The sequence below is a fragment of the Pleurodeles waltl genome, chromosome 8 (genome assembly GCF_031143425.1).
Source record: "Pleurodeles waltl isolate 20211129_DDA chromosome 8, aPleWal1.hap1.20221129, whole genome shotgun sequence".
Taxonomy (NCBI): Eukaryota; Metazoa; Chordata; class Amphibia; order Caudata; family Salamandridae; genus Pleurodeles; species Pleurodeles waltl.
The window spans coordinates 1,142,471,223-1,142,498,189 of record NC_090447.1 but is presented as its reverse complement, the minus strand read 5'-3'; the positions used below and the strand labels follow the sequence as shown (position 1 = coordinate 1,142,498,189).

At 43.9% G+C, this 26,967-nt stretch overlaps 1 protein-coding gene across 1 annotated transcript in view; it reads left to right on the top strand.

Moving 5' to 3' along the window:
* The window catches only part of SETDB2 (SET domain bifurcated histone lysine methyltransferase 2), a 1,110,478-nt gene that overhangs the window by 292,074 nt on the left and 791,437 nt on the right, over nt 1-26,967 (top strand). The window contains exon 7 of the mRNA XM_069203525.1: nt 5,647-5,766. Within this exon, the coding sequence (XP_069059626.1) occupies nt 5,647-5,766 (120 nt within the window). The remainder of the gene's footprint in view (nt 1-5,646; nt 5,767-26,967) is intronic.

The window sequence follows — 26,967 nt, the reverse complement described above, 5'->3', positions numbered from 1 at the left end:
AGGCAGCAGAGCAACCAGCAGGAGAGCAGTTCTTCTGGAAAAACAGACAAGATTAGTCCTTTGGGCAGCTCAGCCGTCCTCCTGTCAGAGTCTATGTGTAGATCCAGAAGAGCCTGATTTGGTGGGTTCATAGACCCAGTGCGTATATATACCCAAAAGTGCCTTTGAAGTGGAGTAAACTTCAAAGAGTGGTTTTGAAGTGGAGGAAACTTCAAAGTGTGGTTTTGAAGTGCACAAGTTCCCCTTTCAACACAGCCCTGTGGGGGGTTATCAGTCCTTTGTGTGAGGGCAGACCACTGGCCTTTGAAATGTAAGAGAGAGCCCCTTCACTCTTTCTGCCCAGGGAAACTCATCTGTATGCAGATGAGTGCAGCTGAGTGTCCTGTGTTTATGGCTGTCTGGGTGGAATGCACAAGGGGAGCTGTCAACCAGCACAGACCAGACATGAATTGGAGACGGGCCATAAGGCACAGATGGCAGTAAGTGCAGGGAAATGCCTACTTCCTAGAAATGGCATTTCTGAAATAGTAATGTAAAATTCCCTTCTCCAGTAAGTAGGATTTCTTACTACCATTTCACCATACCAAATATGACAAGTTTATTCCTCTCAGATCAGAAATTAACACTTAAAAGCATATAGGGAACCTCTTATATTGGCCTATGAGAGGGGCAGGCTTCGCAATAGTGAAAAACGACTATGGCGTTTTTTCACTACCAGAACATATCAAACATATAGGTACATGTCCTTCCTTTTATTTACATAGCACCTTGCCCTATGGGTTACCTAGGGCCTGTCTTAGGGGTGACTTATATGAAAGAAAAGAGGAATTTAAGGCTTAGCAAGTAGTTTTAAATGCCACGTCGAAGTGGCAGTGAAACTGTACACACAGGCCTAGCAATAGCAGAGCTGAGACATGTTTAAGGGGCTACTTATGTGGGTGGCACAATCAGTGCTGCGGGCCCACTAGGAGCGTTTAATTTACAGGCCCTGGGCACAGCTAGTGCACTTTACTAGGGACCTACATTTAAATTAAATATGCCAATTGGGTTTAAGTCAATGATACCATGGTTAGGGGAGAGAGCACAAGCACTTTAGTTCTGGTCAGCAGTAGTAAAGTGTGCAGTGTCCTTAAACCAGCAAAAAGAAATTCTGAAAAATGGACTGAGGAATGCAAAAAGTTGGGGGAAGAGCACCCTAAGGCTGTCTGGTATAACAGTGAGGTTGTGTGTGGGGGGGGGGGGGGGCAGCGTTGTGGCTCATCTCTCTGGGCAGGCAGGCTGCAAGGGTGGATAGTTCCAGCTTGGGGCAAAGTTTTTGTAGATGTTGCTGATCTTGTAGCTCAAGTAGTGTGATTGCTAAGCACAGCGGTCCTGAGATGGGGTGATTTTCGTAGAGCTGCCAGTGAGTGAGTGAGGTCAAGTCCTTCACATTGGAAAATATTTACTTGGCCTTATTTATGCTGTTTTCGATGATTTTGGTAAGTGCTGATCCCTTGGTGGATCTAATTTGCTGATTATAGAATTATTTGGTAAGTTATTTAGATGACTATATATTATATACAGAGTTCCTTAATGATGCATAGAGGGCACTGGGTTGTCGCAGTTCCTGCAACTAGTCTTCAACAACATGATTTGCCTAAATGAAGACACCAAATTTTGATGGCAGTTATGAGGATTCTGCAAATAAAGCTCATACAATTTTATCTTCTAATATCGTTTTTATCCTCCAGCCAGTAATCAATCAGTCAATCAATAATGAATTTGTAGAGTGCACTTATCACCAGTGAGGGTATCCAGAGCTCAGTCAAAGAGCCAGGTCTTAAGCTGCTTTCTTAAATCCTGGACAGAGGGAGAGGTCCTTGGGTGGATAGGGAAACTGTTGCAGGATTTAACTGTCAGGTAAGAGAAGGTGCGACCTCTGTAGTTGCTCCTGTGTATACAGGATGTGTGGGTGAGGTGGAGGGAGGCAGAGCGCAGGTGTTTGGAGGGGTGGTGGAAGTTCAGTCCGTGGTTGAGGCAGGCTGGTCCATGATTATGTAGGGCCTTGTAGGGGACTGTCAGCAGCTTAAGTTGGCTGGCATTGTTTGTGTACAGGGAGCCAGTGAAGGTTCCTGAGGGGTATGTGGGCCCGCCTTGGGAAGGCGAGGATGAGGCTTGCTGCTGCGTTCTGAATGAATTGAAGTATTTTTGTGAGGTGTGTGATGAGTCCGGCATAGAGGGCTTTTCCGTAGTCAAAGCGGCTGGTGATGAGGGCCATTGTGATAGAGCACCTGGTGTTGGTGGGGAGCCAATTGAAGATCTTACGTAGCAATCAGAGGGTGTGGAAAGCAAAGAGCAGAGCTAAGACTGCTTTCCAAAACACTAATACACATTCACAAGGCCAACAGTCATTATGCGGAGCACAGCTATTTTGACAGAGGGTGACGAGTGAAAATGTTCAAGCAGCAAAGAAGGTTTGAAAAACCAAATAAGGATTATCACATTCTGCAAAACTGTTAATTGAACAAAACAAAATGTTTGGTACCATTCCTCCCCACCTCCAGCCCACTTAGTCATGTCACCTATCTGGTGATAGTGTGTGTATCAATTAGTGGGAGAGCAGGAGTATAGGCAGTGGGCAGTGATAAGTGATATCCAACACTGCCTTCCATCGGTCAGATGCTTAAATTAGGCATGAGCAGGATAGTTATAATAGGGGGTGCGAAGGGTATCTACTACGTTCTAAGAGCCTTGCTTTTGGTCCGGCATTACTAGTGCAACCTCCTCTGTTTTGGACCCTGTGTACCTCCAGTTATGAAGTTATCAAGCCGATTCCACCTCGCTTGCCTTGTATCCTCCCAATACCGCATCCCATTCTAAGGAAATAGGCTTCTTGTGGAGGACAAGGTGCTCCTCACATTGAAGGGCATCACTTTCTACCAGTCCCCCTACTCTGTACCTCCTCACCCTATCTGGTCATCTAGGCGCTGTTTGAGTCTTCCTTTGACTTCTAATAAGATGCTTTGCTAGAAGTAATGCTAAATCAGCAAACCGCAGTGACACTGGGGCCGCGCGTTCGTGCATGCTTTCCAAGTAGACATTGTGCTGGAGAATCCCACAACCATAAAGTCACTGACAGTGCTTTGTTTCTTTCAGAATGTTTTTGCGATTCATGCAGGTCATTTTAAGAACACCCACAATATATTTGGAAGTGTTAGATCTTTGCGATATCAGCCTTTCTTCCAAGACCCATGTTAGCTAAAGGCTATTTTTCATTTTCTACCTTGACTCTTGGTTCAATTTGAGTTGGCCCATATTCAGACCCATTTTAGCAATCGTAATATTGAGATAGTTGATGGTAGTACTTGGCCAAATCCAGACCCGATCATCAAAGTGTTTTAAAAAAAAAAAAATATTTCATGAACTAAACATTGATGACTCTTCAGCTCATGTATATTTCCTTCATTGCTGGTCATAAACTGTAGGGCTGATTCTGTTTAGGACTTTCAAGGGTGTGCAGAGTCGAGGGGTTGAAAGAAGTACATCCCTATCATAAAGTAAGCATTTGTATTTTATTCCTCACTTAGTGCTAAAATTTTTTTTATCAGTGCCAGCTTTTGTTGTGGATCCAAGACAAATTAAGTTGGCATTAAGCACACTCTTAGTCCCGTCCGTAATACACTCGGGCAAAAATGTATTTGAGATTACAACATTGGTTAGTTTTGCATCTCAAGACTATGTACTAAAAAGATTGCCAAAGGAAAGCGGGAATCCAAAATGAAATAATATTGTTAGCATAAAAGGCCACTTAGAATCCGCCTAAAGTCCTTCTGTTCAACCTATAAGGGCCCCATAAAAAAATCTGTTACTTGATTTAGATCAGTATTATCTAATAATGTTTTTGAGCTGGTGTGACAGAAAATAAATTGACTTCTTAAACGTAACATTTAATCCAATAGCACACTAAAACAGATGGAAACTAGCATAAAAATATAGTACATTGTATGTAGAACTTATCTGGGACTCATGAATCCAAATTAATCCAGCATGTTGCAGGAGCCAAATTTCTTAGATACCCCTTTTTCTCGGGTGTACTTTACTTAAGCTTAACTCTTCTAGTTCTTGCCCCTGCAGAGAATCTTAAACAAATCTAGACCTTAATGCAATTTGTTTGGGGGCTGGCAGTCGTAGATTTCTCAAGAATTTATTGTAGTTACCCAAAACCAAGGAGTGTAACCTACTGCAACAACCACAGGTTTTTCTAGGCAACTCTAAGGGTCCTAATGGAGTAACCACTAGTGACTTCTGAAAAGTACTAGGACAGTATGCGGTAGGCCAGCAGTTGTACACTATTGTGGAAACAGGGGGTCATAGAGCAATGGCATTATTGAAAAATCTGTTTACCAATTAACAATAGAAGTGTGTGATACTGCCAGAAAATGTGGGTTTCCCATATTCCAGGTTCCGGAGGGAAGAGTGACTGGGTGGTGGTATCTGATCCTTTCAAGATCACACAAATGATAATGGGGTTGTGTTTAAACTTATGGCGCCAGTGAGTCCATCCAGACAGTAAGAAAGGTGTCTCATTCGAGGCAACAGTCTCTAATAAGCCCCAAGCGAAGGAAAGTGTCAGATATTTGCAATCTATAAAACAGAACATAAAACAGACAGGTGCGCTGTTGGAGGCAGGAAGAAGCACGTGGCAGACACATGTTGGAAACGTATTGTCAAAAGTGGGCAAGGCATTATGGTGTATGAAGACAAAAGACTTATTGTGGTAGATTGCTTCAGAGGGGCTCTCCAGGCGAGCTACCACGGCAGAGGGCATTCCCATAGTTCAGTGAGTGAGTAACTCTTCTGTGAGTGATTAATTCTCCTCTGAGAATATTTTGAACAATCAGATTCTCACCCCCACCATCTCCTACCGTTGACAGACTTGAGGAAGAGAAAAATTGTAATATATAGAACAGATATTCTTCCCTACGACATTACATACAAACCCCAATTACAAATCGATCTAAATGAGCAATGATAAATATAATGAAAGCTGCACATGTGCAAGTATAGGAAAAATATTGTATGTCACACAGCTTGATGCATCCTGGAGGTGTTCCTGCAGTTTATACAGTCAGAAGCCCTCACACTGGTATCAACAGAGTCATTTCCCCCCCGATCCCACCAGGTGAAGGCAGCCTTCTGATGTTTGAGTTTTCCTCATAACCAACCCTATAAGTGAAACTGCTGCCTACACGTGTGTGCCATTCCTAGTAGGAATGAGGAACATTGGGGGAAAAGTGAACATGTCGTTACATCATCCTGTGATTTTGCTCGTCATAGTGAAACAATAAAATAGATCGTATGTAAAATTAAGAGCAGGAAAAAAAATTGTACTCAAGGAAATACCACTGACCATTCAGAGCACACTGCATAGTCTACACCAGAGTAAAACCAAAACGCAGGCACGCAGGCTTTCTGGAAACCGAACATCCTCGGATGCAGGAAATTGGAAAAACGGACGGGATAACAACCAGCATTTTTAATCATATGGCTAATGTGTTGACTTAGTAATGTTAATAATACTGGAGCGTATTTAGTTTTCAAGGAAAGGATTGCAATGTATTTACTACACTTTTTTTAAATTTTATGTGTTTCTTGTCTGATTTTCAGATCAGTGTGTGCATGCCTACAGCTCACTGCCAAAGCTTCCGGACTCCTTTCACTTAGAGCATGTAAAAAACAACCACCGGGTTATCGCTACAAAAGGTTGCAAAAAAGTGTCCCCACTGGGTAAGAATGTAGATACATTTGTGCCCTTGTCTTACCTACTGTTTGTAGTGCACAATATAAACATTTTATTTCTATATTTTACTTTTTTTATGATGGAAAATAATAGCCCACTAGTTCGAATACTGTGTGCAAAAAAGTGACATACTTTTGGTTGAACTTATGTAAGGGCTTGCTTTCTAACCAGTAAAAGTAGCACTCTCAGTGGGTGGTTAAGATTGACAGTGTGAGTTCGAGCACTTAAGTTGTGTGCATTGACTATTCTTGTTTGCATTGTACACCTTCTTCTGCTAAATCCCATCAGCTGCCAGAAATATTGCCCTCCCCACTCTTTACTATCCAAAATGTAGGCATTTATGGAGACTTTAATTTTTCTGTCGAAGGCTAGATTTTCAGTTTCAGTTCCTGTTTCTATCCTCAGAGGGCACTTAGCAAATTTGACACGTGTCATTTTAATTGTATGTAATGTTGTATTTTTTTAATGTAATAATTTTTTTAACTGTAAAACAGCAATGCTTGTAAAGGTTCCCTTCTCCCTGGCAGGTACTTACTCTGCTGTTACTGCTGAATGGCAGAAGTGCCAAATATCCTCGACAATTCCATCAAAAGCTTTGATCTGGTTACTCCTAAGTGATTTATGTACCTGCCTTGGAGATGTTGTCCATCTTCAGAAGGACACAACATTTTACTTTGTACCTGGCCCAGGAGGGATCTGCCAGTCAGCCAGCTAGGATCTCCAGGAAGTTGATATGCAACCTCAATACTTCTCCTGACCACTGAGCAGTTGTAGTTAACTCACCACATCTCGACCCTCAGCCCAGTCTGTTGGCGTCCGATTCGATGACTGTGGGAGGTCCAAAGATCGCTTTTCCATTCCATGCTGCCATGTAGTTGAGCCGCCCCTGTATTATCTCTCTGGCCCTGTTGGATAAGTGGCTCTGTCATTCTTTTCCTGAGATGTGCTGCACTTAGCCATTAAAGGGCACCGGGGACCAAGCACTTACAAACCTGGCCAGCTGGAGGAGAGAGATCTTCAGTAGATCTCTCCTCAGTTCTTGTGTGATCTGGGATATCTTATTTAACATCTGCCTGAGCACAGCCTGGTCGAAGGGAAGAATAGATCAAATTTACCAGACTATCCAACAGTGGGATTGCTGGTCCCTCTGCAGGACAGTCTTGCATCGTTGGCTCTATCTGCCCCTCTTGATCGAAAAAATCTGCTGATTTGTATTTGGTCCTGCCACTGTCCTCTTCTGGATATATTTCCCCCTTCAGAGACATGGTGTGCTGTCTGGCTGGTCGATCGCCTTCTGTCTCACCAAGCCCCTTAAAACACAGAGGCTAAAATGTTCTTAATTGAAGCCTGAGCCTTTTCTTGTGAGGCAAAAAGTTGAAACAACTTCTCCGGCTCTTTCAAGAACGGTTCCCCAAAAGGGCACTAGAGGCCACTGAGCCAGCTTCTGCTGTGGTGAGCTCCTAACTTCGGGTTGACCCTTAGAAGGATCGACCTCCACCTGTCGGTTGAAATGGCATATTTCGGATTTCCTAGAAGGATGGGCCCAACCTGACAATATATCCTGGGAGATCAGTGAACTAGATTCTTTGGCTTCTTCTACCATGTCTGATATCTTGGATAAAGGCCCGGCAATGGCAAACAGTTTATCTTGGCATGAGCATCCCAAATTTGGTTAGAAATATTACCATCTTTACATCGATGTCAGGTGTCATAATGTCTTTCTCCTCAAAGGAAGGGCATGGGCACTCTGCCTCCAGCTGATCATAGAGGTCTTTGTCCAAAAGCTTCTTTGGTGACTTGTCACATAATGCACAGTTTTGTCCACCAGTGTCCGTTCTGCTGAGCGGACATGTTAAGACATCCTCTGGATTGAACATGTTTGATGGTTGCTTGACAATAGGTTGAGCTGTCTCGTCTGACTTGCATTTCTTTTGATCGGGGGCAGGGTGCCATTATCTGCCTTTGTTCATATATTGCATTGATTGGATTCTCCATTTATGTCTGTCTCATCATCTGACAGTATGCTATTCACTGGTGGTGGGGTGGAATTTGGAGTGACATTATCTCTGGACCTGTCCTCTGCTGGCTATTCCAGGGTGTCTAGATTGATGTGAGGCAACTTGGAATGTGTCATGAAGGAGCTCCTTTAGCCTACCAAAGAGGTCCTCCATGCTAGAGTTCACTGTTTTTCTTTTGACTTTTGCCTTGGCAAAAATATGATCCTGGGATTCTGCTTATCCCAGAAGGAACTCTAAGTCTCTTTTCCCCAACCCCCCATAAAGATCTAAGGAGTTTGAGATAGAAAGAAGCCCAACAGCAAGAGTTGCTTTCTAAAAGCCACTAGTGCGTTGGTCACTTCCCTTTTTAACTGAGGGACTAACTTCCTCAGATAGACCCTAGTCCAAGGGATGGTTTCTTCCCCATCCTCAGCGAGGAACCAGTCGTTTGCTCTCTGCGTGTTGTGCAGGTAATGGATCCCTCCAAACCGATAATGAAGAACGTTACTTTAGCTGTATGTTTCAAATGGTAAGCCAGATCAGTGGACACAGTATCCTCCTTTGAATATATGAGGCTTCTCCCTTTGCCTGTGTCCTGGAATAAGGTATCTTGGTACAAGCCACCAGAAGGAGGTGTTGTGTGCTACAGGTAGAACGGTTGTACTGAAAAATGCTCTCTACACGTCTTTACAGTATGCGTGTTCCTGCACAGATCTACTATTGCACCCACATTCTCCTATTTCGGCAACACACTGGATTCGCAAGGCGGAGCTGACGCAACCATACAAAGTTCTGAGGTTCACACACACTTGAGCACCACCGTCTGGTTGGAGGACTCAAACACCCATCGGCTCTAGTTGAACTCTGCCATGAAGAGCCACCCATCACTGGAGCTCAGGCTGTTGAAATAAAGAAAAGAGAGAAAGCATAATCCTTGCCTCTGGTCTTGATATGTAATTGGAAATTAAAAGATCTTACTCCATTTCTCTGCTCTGTCCTCCACAAATACCTCAGTCTGTTCAAACAAATAATGTTTGCTTTTGCATCCATGGCTAAGGTAGTTTGTGTATTTGTGCAAAAAAGACAGAAACACGTGTCCAGAGATACACAGCACTTGCTACACCTACTAAGGTGAAAGACTTTGATTACTTTTGTTAATGTATAATCAATCTGACTGCATTTACCAAAATGCATTGGGGCTAACTTTTTGCTGGAATGTGTCGAATGACGGCTCCCTTGGGCTAACTGGCTGACAAGCTTTGGTGTGGCACCAGTGCGCTAGAGTGGTACATAAACATGAGAAGACTTTTGGAGGCATTTCAAGCAACCCCACAAAATATGCTGCTCTCTGCTGATGACGGGGCGAAACTCAGAAACGTGTCCAGAGATATACAGCAGTTGCTGCACCTACTAAGGTGAAATACTTTGATTACTTTTGTTAATGTATAACGAATATGACTGCATTTACCAAGACTCATTGTGGTTAACTTTTTGCTGGAGTGTGAGGCAGTGTGCTCCCTTTTTTGCACATAGTTTGTATATTTATTCAACAACTTATTCTGTTACTGTTTCATCCGCAACTGATGGTGGATATGTTTTTTTCTTTTATGTTGATGACTTCCATATATTTGCTTCTTTAGAAGTCTTATACTTTCAGCTGTATTTTGTGCCTTTTCTCTTTAAATCTGATGTTGTCTTTAGTATTTATTTATAGTGATTTTCCACAAGGCATTTTTGATAGGTGATAAATTATGCTTGATGTAACATAGTTATATTTGACACATTTACCCTGGATTTTAGAATGCCAACAAATCGTACATTTATCTACCCATCTGTTGAAAAGGTTTTCACTTTCAGTTTTTTTTTAAATAAACTTCCACTTCATGAAGTGTTTGTGTTGTATATATCAATTCCACAGGATCCATTTATTCTTCACATTCTGATACAATATCATCTGGGTCCTCTGAAATCTCTTTGTGCATCTTCCTCAACTGTATGCAGTGGAATATTTAATTGCATTCCAAATGTGCTTCTAACTTAGATAGATGTGAACAGATTATCGGAAAACGTCTTTTGTTATTGAATATCCTTCAAATGCCAATGACCTAGAAAGACCCACGTGTCTGTGTGCCCTAGTCATTTCTTTTCATTGTGGTATAAAATAGTATGTACGTGCATATTATGCTGTTTTGTTTCGTTTCAAAATCAGTTTTCAAGGTCTAGATGGGTCATGGGTGTGTGGGTTAATTTGAAAATAAGTTTTTGGCATTTCGTAGATGCTTCCTGTCCCTCATTCAGAATAATGATATCCGGAGTTAGCTCACAGAAGTCTGAGGACTCAAAGGTGGAATTCCATCCTTCCTCAATGATACAAGCATGCATGGACTTGCAGTTCTCATCTGCAAATCCTTGTTTTTGTATCCGAGTTTCATCACAAACAAAAACATACTTTTATGAATTTTTTATTATTTAGATTTTTTGTTTACATATACCCGACTACAAAACATAACAGCACATATAAACAATGTACATGGGTAATACTAAAGTCAGGCTTGCCGCTTTACAGATGAGGCGGGTACTCTCACACAAAGTGGCAAAGCAATGTATAGCGAAATTGTAACCCTTACTTCACTTTAGCCCACAGGCCACCAGATATGTTAGCTTCTCAAGTCTCTGTGACAGAACCACTTCTCTTATAGTATCTTATAACAGGAGAGAACCAACTGGGAATAAAATTTGCATTGGGGAGGGGGAGAAGGCTAGTGACGTTTCACTGTATATAAGTGATTCTCTACATGAGGTAGCAGGACAGGTGTCTCTTCTCCTTAGTGTAGAGACAACCTTTTTCATTGTTTATTCAATGTTTTTACGGAAAAAAGGCAGTGACGGCCATTCCATGCTCAAGAGCAGGGGAATGTAGGCCACTATTCAGTAAACAGGCCAGTATTTAGGTGAATCCTGTGAACAATCCTCTCAATTTCGCTCTGGTCCATTACCTTCCACGTCCATAGAGTAATTGTGGGAGTCTTTTATGATTTCCTGCCAATTGTTCCACAGTTATTGGCATCAGTGATGAGGATTCTTATGAAATATTTCTCATTGCTTGTTAGGTCAAATTTCCATAGAGTGTCCGACAAAAAAAGGAAAAGGGATAATTCTGCAGATCTTTTCCCAACTCTCTATTGGATTCTTGGCATAGCTTTGATCTGAACAGCCCAATTTTGGAGCATGACCAGAAATAAGTCTGTCAATTCCTTTCCGTTTTGACCACAGCATCTCCAACAGTTTCCCAGGCCTTTCACCCACTGTTCCATTTGGGCTGGCACTCTGTAGAAGAACTGCACCACTTTCTAATAGAATTCCCTCCACAACGTGGAGCATGTGGTTTCATGAGGTGATTGAAAGACCGATTTCCTTTCCTCTTGTTCAGTTTCTTTTCCCCTCCTACTTCTCTCTAATTTTCAGAAGAATGCCTGCCTGTGTGTTTCGTTGGAGTGGTTCTTAGTAGCAATTAAATATCTTGTTCTATTTCCCTTGTGTGTCTAGTCCAATAATATTACTATGCAATTGGTCTGTTCTGTTACCTTTTTCTCAGCTCTCTTTAAGGGTATCAAATAGTGTCTTATTTTATACATTTGTTAAGGTGAGTGTTGAGCATATTGTGATTAGTATGGAAGTTTTCAAATTAGCAATTTTTTCTTCATTAAGAAAATGCAGGAAACATTTTAAACCCATTCTGTCCAAGAGGTAAAGTTGTGACATCTCTTCTCCTGACGTAGAATCTGTATTGCATTTATGTGTTATATAATTTTTCTGGTCTTTTTAGACCAAGGCTCCCTTTTTGTCCTGCTGTAACCATTTACAACATAATGTAATTCTGGCACGTCGTAACGTCTGTGAAGATTTTGAAGGCCTTGGCCACCATGTGTTTTTGCGGAATGGTATTTCTTCTCTTTTAGCCTGTTTTTAGCTCCCTTCCCTGTTTTTAAAGGGCTGTCTGGTCTTTCCCCCCATTATTCCTAAATATCTAAATTTGGATTGCTAAACTACTTTATCTGGTTCTTTCCCTTCCCACCCCGACCTCTCAGGTTTGTGCATACTTTTATATTCCTCATTTGCTTCCTGGCCGTTTCTGGACCTAAAATATATATTTCAAAGTTGTATTTTTTTAAATTGTGTTAAAAAAAAAAAAGTACAATGCACAAGGTGTATGATGTATAGAAACACTAGTAACAGCCCTGAAATTAGTTTGGCGAGAGTTGTCACAAAAAAGTACTGCGCATAGTGTAAGGCAGAAGATCCTGTAAGGGACAATCACAATCCTGGATATGAGGCTCAGATATCAGGTCTGACGGGATACTTGACTTTTAATCGGTCAACAGTGAGTTCGATGTTGGCTTATCGTAGGATGATGAGTCCAAACCTGGCTGTAAGTAATCACTCAGCCCCTGCGAAGTTGAAGTAAGGCATATATTTTGAATTTATTGTTACAGTAAGTAGCGTCTTTTAGTCATTCAGCATTCCTGGGAATGGAGTCCATCAACCAAGACATCAGTACACAACTCTTCACTAGAAGGAGCAATTCAGATGTTATTCTGTGATAGTGTTTTGGGGCATCCATCACATTCCCCAGTAGTGCCACCAGAGGGGCTGGATCAAGATGTATTGATATGAGATGTGTAGTAGAATCAAATAAATCATTCCAGATCTCATAAATGCCTGGGCATCATCATGACAAGTAAGACGTTAGCTGGATCATATGTACTTGTAGGACTGGTGGTGACAGAGCGATTGTTAAATTTATGGAGGCATGCAGGGGTGTCATACAGAAGTGTCAGAAATTTGAAATGCAGAAGTTTATAACTGTGATTTAGGGAGACAAATGAGGATTGTGGCTGTCATCACTTAATGTGGTCACCAGGTCTTTGGTCCATGCAGCCCTGACTGTAGGGACACAAGATCATTGGAGGTGAAAAGTATGTAAGGTCTGCAACCCCAAATGCAAATGGTAGAGGAACCAAAGATAGCTGTGAGGGGAGTGAATTGTGGAGGTTCATCCAGGAATGTAGGGTATCGTGCACACAGATTATGTCTCAATCTGAGGGATAAGCGTTATCAGTAATGTTGTGAAATGGCCCTCAACGAAATGGCAGAAATTACAGATTTGCTTTCCCGGAATACATAGCACATGAGTGTGAATCCCCTGTCAGTTAAGTTATTCACAACTAGCTTCTCCTTCGTCAGAGGGATAATCAGATTACCTACAGCAGCATAGAAGGAGATTACAAATGTTTTGAATCTGCCTCTTCTGTTCTTTTTGAACCATGGCCAAACAGTGCACAGACAGAGCAGCTTCCAGTGTCCCTGAGTCTAACGGATCGTTCTCAGTGAGAATATGTGGAGTATGTTGAAGAGAGTGATACTAATAGATTGTGAACTAGTTTCTTTCAAGAACTGATACAGACAATCTGCCCTTCGTAAATGAACATGTAAGGATCTGTCACTCCCACAGATGAGCCAGGACAGTAGCACGAGCAGCCTCAAAGACAATGCCCTCTCGAGGCATATTGGGATATTAAAGAGGTATAGAAATTTAGGCACAAGCACCATTTTGAAAACATCCATGCTACCCTCCATGGATGGGGTATTGTAATTCAACAGACGGTAGTTATCAGTAAGGATCCTGTCTGTGTCCCAGTGAATTAGGATACTAATGTAACAAAAAGGTTAATTCAGTCTGCAATTTGAACAGTCTGATGTGACCTGGCATCAGTGTTATACAGGCGCATGTTTATTCCAATTTATTTTGATGCAAAATTGTGAATCAAATTGATAAATCACATCCACAAGAGCTTTAAGCTTGTTTAACTGTTCTTAACACATAGCGTTATATCATTTCAGTAGAGTGCTATGAAAAATGTTCAAGCAGGGAAGGGGATACCCTTGCACAAATGGCGCTTCCTCAGCCGCATGCAGTGGGTTCTGTGGCAGTAGTCAAAAGTAGTGGGAGCAAAAGTAATTCCTGACATTTGCCAAAGCAAATGTAAAAGCAGTCCGATAGACACCATTAGCTTGTACCTCCTGGTGTCAGATATATATAACAGTTTAATACTAGCATGAAATTAATTATCCATGCCTAGCCCGAAAGAATTTCAAATTGGCATGACAGCTTTAAAGAGTCAAAGACCTTTTCTGCACCCACCTTTTCAGAGCCCGCAACATTACTACATATGTTATTGTCTGTGTGTAATAGAGGCAGTCAATCAATCAGTCATTTTTAAAGCGTGCTACTCACTCATAGGGTCTCAATGCACTGTGGGGGTATGTCCTCAGGGTTCAGTAGAAGAGCCAGGTCTTGAGGTCCTTCCTGAATTGAGGTAGTGATGGCGACTGCGTGAGGTGGAGAGGTAAGGTGTTCCAACATTTGGCCGCAAGGTAGAGGTGAATGATCTTCCTCCAGCCGAGGATTTCTTTATGCGAGGTATGGTAGCTAGCAACTGCTGAGAGGAGCGTAGAGATCTGTCAGGGAGTTTAGGTGATGCAGTGGTTGAGGTAGCTGGGTCCAGGGTTGTGGAGGGCTCTTTAGGCGTGTACAAGGAGTTTGAAATTGATCCTCTTCTCGACGGGTAGCCAGTGGAGGTCTCTCAGGTGTCTTGTGATGTGTTCTCCGTGGGGGATGTTCAGGACGAGTCTAGCGGCGGCTTTCTGGATTTGTTATAGCTTACTCAGGTTCTTCTTTGTGGTTCCGGCATAGAGAGCCTTGCCGTTATCAAGTCTACTTGTGATCAGGGCGTGTCACGATTTTGCGGCAGTCGCTAGGGATCCATCTGGAAATCTTCCTTAGGAGTCGGAGGGTGTGGAAGCAGGTGGAGGCAACGGAGTTGACCAGTCTTGTCATTGTAAGTGCTGAGTCGAGGACGTTGCCGAGGTTTCATGCGTGGTCTGTGGAAGTGGGAAAGGGAGGGCTGCCAAGTGTTGAGGGCCACCAGAAGTCATCCCAGGCTGAGGAGGATGGTCTCAGGATGAGGATCTCGGTCTTGTCAGGGTAAAGCTTAAAGCAGCTCTCCTTCATCCAGGCGGCGACTGCTTCCATCCCCTCTTGGAAGTGCATCTTGGCCGTTGAAGGGTTTTCAGTAAGGGAGATGATCAGCTGGGTGTTCAGTCCCGTAGGAGACGACGTACAGTCCACAGTGGCCTATATAACAAACAGGCTGTTAGTACCTGGCATGAGCATTAGCGTTAAAATAGTCTGCCTGGTGGAGAGGACCAGAGGATGACTGTAGCAAGGTCCTCTTTAAAACAGGCCAACAAGTAGGGGAGCCAGAACATCCTTGAATTGTTTGTATAACTGAATAGCATGACTGCCAAATCCTAGAGCCCTGCCAATTGCCAGGCTGTCAATAGTATTTTTAATCTCCCTTCTGGTGAATGGCTCCAGTAAAGGGATCCAATTATCATCTATCCGTTCCAATGCAACTTGGTCTAAGTTAGTGTTTAAGAGCATGCGGCGGGAAGCTTGTTTTAAACTGTAGAGATGTTAATAGAATTCAATAAAAGTATTCAGAATGTCACTACTGGTAATGTCCCTTGCTCCATCTGGGTTAGGGATTTGAGGTATGTTGGTTTGTCCGGAGTTTTTCTTCAGTACTCAGGCAAGAGTTCTCCCTGATCTCTTTACCTCCCTTTATTAATAAGCCAGAGTGTGCTTGCCCAGAATTGTTACCTCAGTGTCTGTGGACTCATAAAAGGTGGGCATGTTTATTAATTTCAGTCAGCTGTGTACCTATATTCGCAGGGATGCGGTGTTCCTATAGTTATTTGATGTTTCCATCCAATTGTGTTAGCTGCCCTTTAATGGATTTAAAAAATCCAACTTGTTTAGAGATGAAAATAACACTTTTTCATGTGGTGTGTATGAACATGTGCATGGAATAACTGTCAGCAAATTGGATAACCCAATTAGCCTCTCTCCCCTACACATTAATAACCCCAGGCAGGCAGTAAAATGTTCCAGGCCTCCCAAAACCATTTCATGCACACAGTCCGTTACGCACTAGGGGTGCCAGCCACCACCAGCATAATAGTTACACCACTTTTCCTAAGCTGTTGTAGAAGATGATTTGAAAGTATACTAAATACAGGTGGTTTGTTATTTTAGTACTGTAGGATGCTGGCTCTCTATGTAGTGTACAAAAATGATGTGCAGTGTGTAGAGACCAAGCAACCCCTCCTTGGTTTACAGAGTTACAAACTAGCCCACCTAATGCTTTAATTTTTATGGTAGCTTGGTCGAGCAGTTAGGCCAATCTTGGAGAAGTGCTAAGCATTTGTTGTACTCACAGGATGAATAAATATGGAAACACACTCAAAGGAATAACTCAAGACCAGTTTACAAAAATACTTCAGATTTCACCAAGATCATCAAAATTGGGTACTTTCTAAGTTATGATTTTTGAAAGTTTAGAAACTGTCTTGTTTCTGTGCGTAATTATGCACTATAGAAGTCAGTGGTCATCGAGATGTACTGTGGACCAGATGGAGAAGTTCGGGCAGCTCCCAGTTCCAGCGGGAGCAGTTGCTGAAAGTCCTTGGAGCTGGTGCAGGACCACTGCGGGGGACCACTTGGAAAAGCACTGCACAGGCGGACTTCAAGGTAAGTCCGGTGGGTCCCCTTGGAGTGTAGAAGTCACAAGGTTTGGGTGCCCCTTAGAGCACAGCTGGTTCTCTGGTGCAGGGGCCAGGGAGGCCAAGTGCAGAGCAGATAGGTGAGCCAAGAGCTGTGCGCAGTGGCGCCCTTGTTACCAGGAGGTATTCCACTTTGAGAGTGGATTGCAGGTCAACTGGGCCACACTGGCGTGTGGTTCTTGCGTGTCCTGAAGTCCATCAACTGGAGCTTGCTTCTGGTCCTCAGGGAGTCCAGAGTGGACTTGGTGCCGACGTTGGGGGTCCAGTACCCCTGGCTATTGCACAGTTCAGCCACTGGGGGTCGCAGTGCCACCAAACTTGGCACACTTGTAGAGTTTGTCCGCCGGGTCCGTCAGGTGGAATTTGGTATGGTTGCTGTGTCCAGTTCCTTGGTCAGCGACTGGTCAGTGAACTGGACTTCACAGGCCTTTGCCTCTTTGTTGCAGGACGTGATGCCTTCACTCTGGAGGGAGGTCCTTGGCCATTTTCAGAAGGGTGGAGGTCCTCTGGGGTTTTGTAAAGTCTATCCAATGTCCGAACAACCCCTGAGCATCAATTGTCAAGTCTTGGGTGCAGCAGGCAGGGCTCCTTTTTCTTGGTGAAGCAGTACTTCAGTTCTCGAGCCTTGGGTCTCCTTTGTTGCTGGCCTTCTTGTGTCCTCTGAATTTGATCTGTAGGTGTAGGGGTGGCGACTAAATATTGCATTTATTGGGCATTTAGGGGTGTTCCTAGTAGTGACCAATGGGTCATTTACCTTAGGGTGGCTACAGCCACTATGTGACCGCTTCCTGTGGGCAGAGGTCACTTCCCTATCCCTGATAGGCTATTTTCCTACCATGCAAGATAGAGGAATATGAAATGGATAGGTCACCTCACATGCAACACCTTAGGAGTGGTGCAAGCTGGAGGTGGCCACTCCTCCTGTCCTTTGTGCATTTTCTTGCCATTGCTCCTGCCAAAAGTGGGGGTTTGCAATTGGACGAACATCTGCTGATAGCAGCAGGGCTGGGGGTCGAGTTTCAAGGGCGGTAAGCTCTTTGAAGCTCATAGGCTGGGCTGTGCACATTACTAGGGGAAAAGGTGTAAGACCTCTTCCCAGGTAGGGCTTTGTGTTCTGGACCCAAAGAGCAAAGGCTCTTCCCCCCCCCCCCCAGGGTTCCAGAATCTTGTCTAGTGGTGCAGGCTGGTTGTGACCGGCCGGCAACCATGCTAGGGTTAGTTAGCTTTTGCAACGGTCACCTCTAAGGTGGCCCCTGGGTACATTTTGCAATAAATCCAATACTGGTACCAATTTGGATTTATTGTTCTGAGTTGTTTGATACCAAACAACCCAGAGTTTAGAGTGGCCATCATGTAGCTGTGAAATTCTTACTGGCCAGTGCATGCATGTACAATTGCTGCTCTGTTCACTTACTATGCCCCAGATTTGGCAAGGACATAGTAGGGGCATATTGCTCATGCATCTATGCCCACACATGCATTATACTACAGCATGGCTTAGGGCTGAAAGACATGCCAGAGGGGTGACTTACCTATATTGCATGCAGTGTGTAGTGGACAGGTGACCCAGGCTGTGTGCCATGTCAGTTTTGCATTTTAGGATTGCACCAAGACACTCAGCCTGCAATGGCAAGGCTAGGAGCACTTGGATGCATGGTCTGTGAGGGTGCCACAAACTGTGCTGCTGCCCTCATGGGCCTACCCTTAGTACCCCATGCCCTGGGTACCTAAGTAACATTTATTAGGGATTTATAGTAGCAGCTAAAGGTGTTGCCAATTGTGCCAATGTATCACAACAGTTTTGAGAAAGAGATCTGGCTCAGGGAACCTGGGGCCATATGTACGAAAGCTTTTTTCCCATAGACACAGAATGGGTAAAATCCTTTGGTACATCTGGCCCCTGGTTAGCAGCGGCCCTGGGCACTAACAACCCTGAAACCACATCAAATACCAAACAAAAGGTGTGGAGGGGGGCTAACCATGTCAAAAGAGGCACTTTCTCACAAGTACATTATTATACAATATAGATGTGATGCTGGGTGTCCAGCCCTCATTCACTTGTCATTATTAATATTTTGGCAGTCATTGGGGAGATTAAATCTACGTTATCCTGTGTGGAAAGTGCTTTTAATTTGTGCAAATAGCATATTGATAATGAGAAAGGACAGGCTACAGTATCACCCTAATAGTGAATAATGTTATATTAATCACTATTAGTGTAATTAAAAATGAAGTATAGTTAGCTGGAATATGATCCTCCTTGATAACTGAAGTAAGTAAAAAACATTTTTAAATTTACTTTGTGTGCATGCTTGCGGATGAGAGTGTGCTGCTGTAAAATAGAGTGTGTGTGTGTGTATGTGTGTATGGGTAAGCATGTGTGTGTGAGTGAAAGTAAATATAAAATGGCGTGCGATGTCACTTCCGCTACCCGTGGTGTTTTGGTGAATTGACGTCCATGGACCCAAACTATCGACATCAGGATAGCTTGACCAGTAGATAATGCGAGTGAGAGGGCTCACAGTGCAGGAAGACTAGAGTTTTTTTTTTTTTTTTTTAATGGCCTCGTGCTTTGCTTGGAGTGTTGAGCGATCTCTCGGTGGTATCCGGTTTAGCATTTAGTGAGTCCCTGCCTGCAAGGAAGGGGTTGGGGAAGAGATGCATAGGGCGCCCTAGTGACATCTGTATTTTAGAATGCTTCAGGGTTTCTAGTATTTCAGAATACTATGACATGGCAGTTTTTTTTTATCCCAAACTTTAGTTCCAATGCTCACTTTTTCAACCTTTGTTTTCTCTGCCTTGAGTTGTAACTATTACTAAAGTTGCCGGCCTTCTAAAAAAAAAAAATCCGATACTCTTCACGCTTACGACAGTGTAAGTATATGCGTGGTGAATGCTGACGCTTGTATTGGAAGACCTTGGTTCACTCTTCCTACAGAGAAACGTATCCATCATCCCCTCGTGGCCTGCACATCTGTCTATAGACAGAGAGAAAGCCTGCTGTGTTGGAGTTGGCGGCTTGTTGATTGGGTGAAGTTATGCAATCTACATTCTGTTACTTAGACAACCCATGTGTCTGGAGTAAAGGAAGGAGAACCTTTTACTACGGTAACATTAATTTGTAGTTCTGTTATTGAAAACGACACATACGGAGTACAGTTAACCATTCTTCCCCTCTTAAACAAGGGAGGCAAGCTTGTCATCATTAATGATGAGATCGTTTAAATGGTCATACCACTAGATGGCACCAGATGTCTTTGTTATATTTATGCCGTATAAATGTTGTGTGGTGTGAGACCCGTTGTTAAAGTCCTTCTGATTTTTTACATGATAGGAATAAACTCCAGTTTTCGTGTCTATAATTTTTCTGCTTTAAAGTGCAAACTTTAAATTTGCATGCGTTACCGTATTAAACCCAAACATCTCTGCGAAAGCTTGCTTCTTTAGCTGTACACAGTGCTCCTCTTCCCTCGTTAGTTGCTGAGTCTATAGTACTAGATGAGGAGATTTTTCTTTTCAAGATCTGCTTTACTGATTTTAAATTTTGGCAACGTTGACACATTAGTTATTTAGATATGTGCTTTCTTTGTTCAGTACACTGCATTACCTTAGTCATGGATAGATTAGAATCTTATTGTCTGGTGTTGTGTGCACAGTGTACAACTCAAACGAACGAGACAAGCATCGACAAAGTCTTTTGGCGTTGTCAATGTGTTTTGCCATGTGTTTTTCATACCATTTGGTGGAGTTGCCTGGCTCCTCACAATATTAAAAATATATATATATATATTTTGGTCTCAAAAACACACGTTGTGATAGTAGTACGCACCTGGCTCTGAAATGATCTCCTTTGTGTGCGGGTGAGTTCCAGAGCTAAATGCTGTCACTCACAGTGAAGTTAGCTTATGGGTAAAGTGGGCTGAACCATTGTGCCATGCATATGCTATAGTGAGCTAAAGAAAAATGTGAATGGCACAACAGCAGTTCAACGTATACAGAGGCCTAGCAATATCTTATACATTTAATTTTACTATAATCAAAAGGTCTCGGATAACGCCAGATTTACCACCCTTTAAATAAAACACAGCATGAAAGAACTCGGCCTATACCACCTTGTGTAACCAATTAGTGTCTTAGTTCTCCTTCTGTGTGTTTCTGTGTCCCTTGCCCTCAGATGTTTTATAATCACCCTTGCCATGCTTCTCAAATGTGTTGTCCCCCTTTTACTTTCGGTGCAAAGTACTCCTTATTAGGAATTAAAATAAGAATTTCAGGAGTTTATGCATGGAATGTGCAAATATTCACAGCCCCCCTTCAGGGAATTGCAGGATCTCAGTGTCCCAACTCTGTCTCAGCCAACCCAGATTGTTTGATATTTTTCATAGTAGTTGTCAATTCAGCAACCGACCAGCGTTTTGTTGCCATTGAGAGCACGTTTTCTCCTCCAGGTCAGGATTCAAAAATGCTTCCACCAAGGTCGATGGGATCTTTGGACCCTGTGAAGAATGTGGTAAAACCAAATACATTCAATCAATACAACAACAAATTTAAACACTGTAACCAAGTTGGCCATGAAAAACAAAACTCCAATCAATGAAAAGTTTCAAAGCTTTATTATAACCACAAAGCCAAAGTCACGTAAATAGAGCGTAAAACTAGGTTATATAGATAAATGAAAACTTTAGGCTGACCAAATCTGCAAAACAATTTGAATCTACTAAATATCAATACCATTGAACAGAAGTATTATACACACAAGCAATGATGATTTAGGTAAATACATCAGATTTTATGAGGATGGTTATCCCTATTACTATTGCAAATTAGGACAAGCAAGTGTGAGAACGGGCTAACACATGCGGGCAAAAAGAAAAAGAAGCCAAAAATCAGTTGGAAAAATTATCTATCTTGTGTTAGATTAGACTAACTAAAAATCAACATTAAACAGGTGTCAGCATGCTACATTAATTAAAATAAGGCAAGGGGACAAATAACATTGCAATTATTTATACCTGTCCTGGGATCAGCATACAATTCAGGTTTGTCAGCAGAACACTTGAGATTCAGCAGAATTCATCAGGAACACCATCAGGGGAAAATTCGGAACATGAGCTGCACATCAGGAACATGCATGGGCCAAGTTAATACAGAATTTAACAGGGGCAATTTAACAATAGAAGATAAAAGTTTAAAAAGTCTCTGCCTAACTTGAAATGTCCAGTGCAGTTTGATTGGTCAACTGACTAGGACCACGTTTTGTAAAAGAACAATATCCAATGAAAATCAGAACGCCCATTAGGTTTGCAACATTTCCAGATTCTTTTAGGGTAGGTGTGAAGTCATCTCTTCCTCCATGTGACACTGGCAATAACTAGTAACTCTGTACATTAGTTGATACATTCCTAAATCTTCCCATGGCTCACAACAGTTCTCTCCTTTCACATGGGAACAAGCATTTAAACAATGGTACTGCTTTACATTATCAATCAATCAATCAATCAAAGGCATTTGTATAGCGCACTGCTCACCCGGAGGGTCTCAAGGCGCTGGGGGGGGGGAACGCTACTGCTCGAACAGCCAGGTCTTGAGTTGCTTCCTGAAGGCGAGATGGTCTTGCGTTGTCCGGAGGTGGATGGGGAGGGAGTTCCATGTCTTGGCTGCCAGGTAGGAGAAGGATCTTCCTCCGGCGGTGGCTCTGCGGATGCGGGGGATGGTGGCGAGAGCGAGGCTGGCGGAGCGGAGCTGGCGGGTGGGCTTGTGGAAGGTCAGGCGGCTGTTGAGGAACTTGGGGCCCAGGTCGTGGAGGGCCTTGTGTGCGTGGGTGAGGAGTCGGAACGTGATTCTTTTGTTGACGGGGAGCCAGTGCAGGTCTCTCAGGTGTTCGGAGATGTGGCTGTGTCGGGGGATGTCCAGGATGAGTCGTGCTGAGGCGTTCTGTATCCGTTGGAGTTTCTTCTGGAGTTTGGCGGCGGTGCCGGCGTAGAGGGCGTTCCCGTAGTCCAGCCGACTGGTGACGAGGGCCTGGGTGACCGTCTTCCTGGTCTCGGTGGGGATCCACCGGAAGATCTTTCGAAGCATGCGCAGGGTGTTGAAGCATGAAGATGAGACGGCGTTGACTTGTCTGGTCATCGAGAGGGAGGAGTCCAGGATGAAGCCTAGGTTGCGAGCGTGGTCCGTTGGCTTGGGGGTGGCTCCCAGGGCGGGGGGCCACCAGGAGTCGTCCCAGGCGGATGGTGATGATCCCAGGATGAGGACCTCCGTCTTGTCTGAGTTCAGTTTCAGGCGGCTGTTCTTCATCCATTCGGCGACGTCTTTCATCCCTTCGTGTAGGCTGGCTCTGGCGGCGTCCGGGTCGCTGGTGAGGGAGAGGATCAGCTGGGTGTCGTCGGCGTAGGTGATGATCTTGAGGTTGTGTTGACGTGCGATGGTTGCGAGGGGGCTCATATAGACGTTGAAGAGGGTGGGGCTGAGCGATGACCCTTGTGGAACTCCGCAGATGACTTCGGTGGCCGCTGACCGGAACGGGGGGAGGCGGACTCTCTGGGTTCTTCCGGCGAGGAATGAGGTGATCCACTCCAGGGCCTTCTCCTGGATGCCGGTGTTGATCAGGCGCTGTACCAGGGTGCGGTGGCAGACAGTGTCGAACGCTGCGGAGAGGTCCAGGAGGATGAGGGCCGCAGTTTCCCCATTGTCCATTAGGGATCTGATGTCGTCTGTGGCTGCGATGAGGGCGGTCTCCGTGCTGTGGTTGGCTCGGAAGCCGGATTGCGAGTGGTCGAGGGATCCGTTGGTCTCGAGGAAGGCAGCTAGCTGTCTGTTGACGGTCTTCTCGATGACTTTGGCAGGAAACGGGAGGAGCGAGATGGGGCGGTAGTTCTTGAGGTCGGAGGGGTCTGCAGTTGGTTTCTTCAGCAGGGCACTGATCTCGGCGTGTTTCCAGCACTCCGGGAAGGTGGCGGTGTTGAAGGAGGCGTTGACGATGTCACGGAGGTGGGGTGCGATGATGTGGTCGGCCGTGTTGAAGATGTGGTGTGGGCAGGGGTCCGTAGGGGATCCGGAGTGGATGGTGTTCATTGTGCGTGTTGTGTCTTCGGTGCTGACTGGGGTCCAGGTGCGGAGGGTGGCGGTGGGGGGCATCGGTTCGGTGGTGGGGTTTGTGGTTGGTGGGCCGAAGCTGTTGTGAATGTTGGCGATCTTGTCGTGGAAGAAGGCTGCGAGGGAGTCGCAGAGGTCTTGCGAGGGAGTGATGTCATTGTTTCCGGCGTCGGGGTTGGAGAGCTCTTTGACGATGCTGAAGAGTTCCTTGCTGTTGTGGGTGTTGTTGTCCAGTCGTTCCTTGAAGGCTGTCTTCTTTGTGGCGCGGATCAGTTGGTGGTGTTTGCAGGTGGCGTGTTTGAGGGCCGTCATGTTGTCTGTGGTCTGGTTGGTGCGCCAGGTGTTCTCCAGGGAGCGGCAGTTCTTCTTGGAGGTGATGAGCTCGTCGGTGAACCAGGAGGCTTTCTTGCTGCTGCGTCTGCTGGGGGGGGTTCTTCTTCAGTGGTGCGAGGGCGTCTGCGCAGTTGGTGATCCACTGTGTGAGGTTGTTGGCGGCTTCGTTGGGGTCCGTTGAGCTGGTGGGGGGGTTCTGGCTGAGGAAGGTGGTGAGCTGGTCGCCGGTGATCTTGTTCCAGCTCCTGCGGGGGGTTTGTTGAGGGTGGTGGTGGGTCGTCGTTTTACTGAAGCTGAAGTGGACGCAGCTGTGGTCAGTCCACTGGAGATTGGTGGAGTGGCTGAAGGTGACATTACAGTCCTCATGTTCTATTGTTGAAACATCCAAGGTTACTGCAGTATGAACTTACACACAATACAAAAGAACCCTTTGCTAAACATGAGAAACGACCTAATGGAAAAATTCAGGTTAAAGGGAAAGGAACAATTCAGCTTTTTAATTACTGTTGCAAATATGAAACTCCAGGCCTCATTATACCAGCACAAGGAGTTCAATTAATTATTGTAGACTCATGACTTTATCTAATTTATAAAAAGTCATAAACTATATAAAATGTTTTAATATTAATTGAAATCTTTAACACATTACACTAAATATGACTGAGATGTGCATTTATTTTTCTGCACACATAACTTTAAAATAATAATTCATATAAATCAACATAAATCATGATTATTTTCTACTCATTCACTCTAATGACGAATTACTCTCAAACAGTGTTATAAATCAGATTAGCATTTCATTAAACACAGACACAAAGTCTGCCATGGTATGCACGGTGTCCACCTATAGTAGGCACAATGTCCATCATAAGACAAAATGTGTACACTTTAAAATACATATTAGTGCAACTCGGTTGGCATTCAAATGTGAAATATAAAGTCACCTAATGCTGACTTCCGGCCCACTAAAGCATTACCAAAATTTCCACTCTAACACAGTTAGCCACCTTAGAGTCTTAGAGTGGTGATAAGTTGTGCCTCCTTGCACCATAATTCCTTTTTTTGCTTCTTTCCCAAGAATATAGCAACTCTGTGAATTAACATGCAGCTTTGTGGTGGATTGGCCAAAGCATCGCACACAGCAAAACTGTTCTAGGTTCACTTAGTCCCATTTTTCTGTCAGTTATCCTAGTGGGCACATGATTCTAACCCAGTAGTCACTAAGCATATTACAGTCCCATATCATACAAAAAATACAGCTTCTCTTGTCCCACTCCTGCATTTGGTCCAGGTGCTCAATTGAGTCTGGTATAGTCTTTTTAGTTGCCTTCGGGTCAGACAAATCTGGGGTAGAAAGTTGAACTTAACATACTTAAAGCAGGGGTTTCTACACACCTTGTCCACAAACTCCCTAACTTTGATTCACTGTATCAGAGAGAGGTGTCTGTAGGTCTTACTCCTATCATGACTTGAGGTTCCCATGTTGAAGACATGATTTCCTAATGATATAGAATTGCGTGATGGCCTTATGCCCTAGTCTGATTGTCAGTTAAGTCTGTACCATCTTGTTTACTGATGTTTATTTCCGGTTGTGTCCCCTGACCATACGACTGTTGTTCACTATTCAGTAGTAATTTTAGAAGTGTCCTGCTTGGTATGTCATAGCTCATACAAATGACACATGCTATCAGTTAATTTGGTTCATGCAGTTGGCCTACTTGTTAAATATCAGCTGTGGTCTAGGAGGCACAGAACACATTTGTTTGACCCTACCTATGTTGGGTATGGACCATAGTGGCAGCTCAGGGGCGTAGCCATTTTTCAGCCTTTTTTAGATGGCGAGTCTAGCATTTTCCTGCCACTGCAACCAATGATTGCTCCACGGTACCTTCACAATAGGTATTCGTCCTAAAGCCTTTGTTAGGAATTTCATTTCTAGGGAGGAGGGTACTGCTAGCCATTTTGACGGCCACTGTAGTTGGGGCACCTTTTAATAGCCTTCTAGATCCAGGACTCCAAATCCTCCTCCTGTAATAGACATTTTCAGTTTGTTCCAGACTGCCCATTTATTTTCACGTCTTCACATTATGTCTCACAGCAAAGTGTTCAGTTCATAAAAGAATGTGGTTGGCAGGGTCAGCAGGATGTTTGTGAAATAGAGTAGTCGGAGAGTTATCTTTGTTAATGCAATGCTCCGCATAACTGATATTAGTAGATTTTCCCAGAATTGTCCAATCCCTGTAAGAGCCAATATCCGCCTTCTGTAATTACTGTCTGTTACTAAATCTACTTTTCTGTAGATGCGAACACCCAAGTATTTAAATGTGTTTGTGGGATCCTGTGTTATGAGTCTCATTGTGTAGAATAAATTCTCAACTATTCGCATCAGAGCATTTTTCTGTATACATGTCGTTTAGGGTGTCCTCCGGCACACATCATAGTATGTGGAACTGTCTCCACAGGTTTGGGAGGTGCTTCGGTCAGGGACAATACTGGATTGGTCTGGGTGCAGGGAAACCGCTAACAGTCTTTTCACCAGTGTTTTGTAGCCTGTGTTTAGTAATGAGGGTGAGGGATCGGAAGTATGATCTACCTTGTCTCTGTCTGCTTTAGTGGCACCACTACCAGTGTTTCTCTAGTTCTGTTAGGGTCTCTGCAGTGTTTGTTTTGAATTTGATTTATAGGTCTAACATGTGCAGTGTCAAAAGGGTCTCATACCTAGCAAAGAAGTGAACTGTGTGGCCATTTACCTCAGTGTCCTTACCCACTTTCAGTGCCTTGGTGGTGTTTTTGATTTAATCTATCATGATTTCATGTGCTTAATGATCATTAGCAGAGCGAGTCGTGACTTTGTCTCTTTCCTGGAACTCTATAAAGCTCTTTGCAGAACAGGAGTTACCTCTAAATGCCCCAAGTCTGGCACTTTGTCACCATTCTTGGCATCAGTGGGGTTTCACCACTGTATCGCTGCCCTCTTCACTCTAGAGCCACAACATTTGGCCCATCGGCTTCCTCTTCCTGATCCCTGCAACACCCAGCTTCCTGCAAAGGCGACTTTCAGGCCATGGCCCTGAT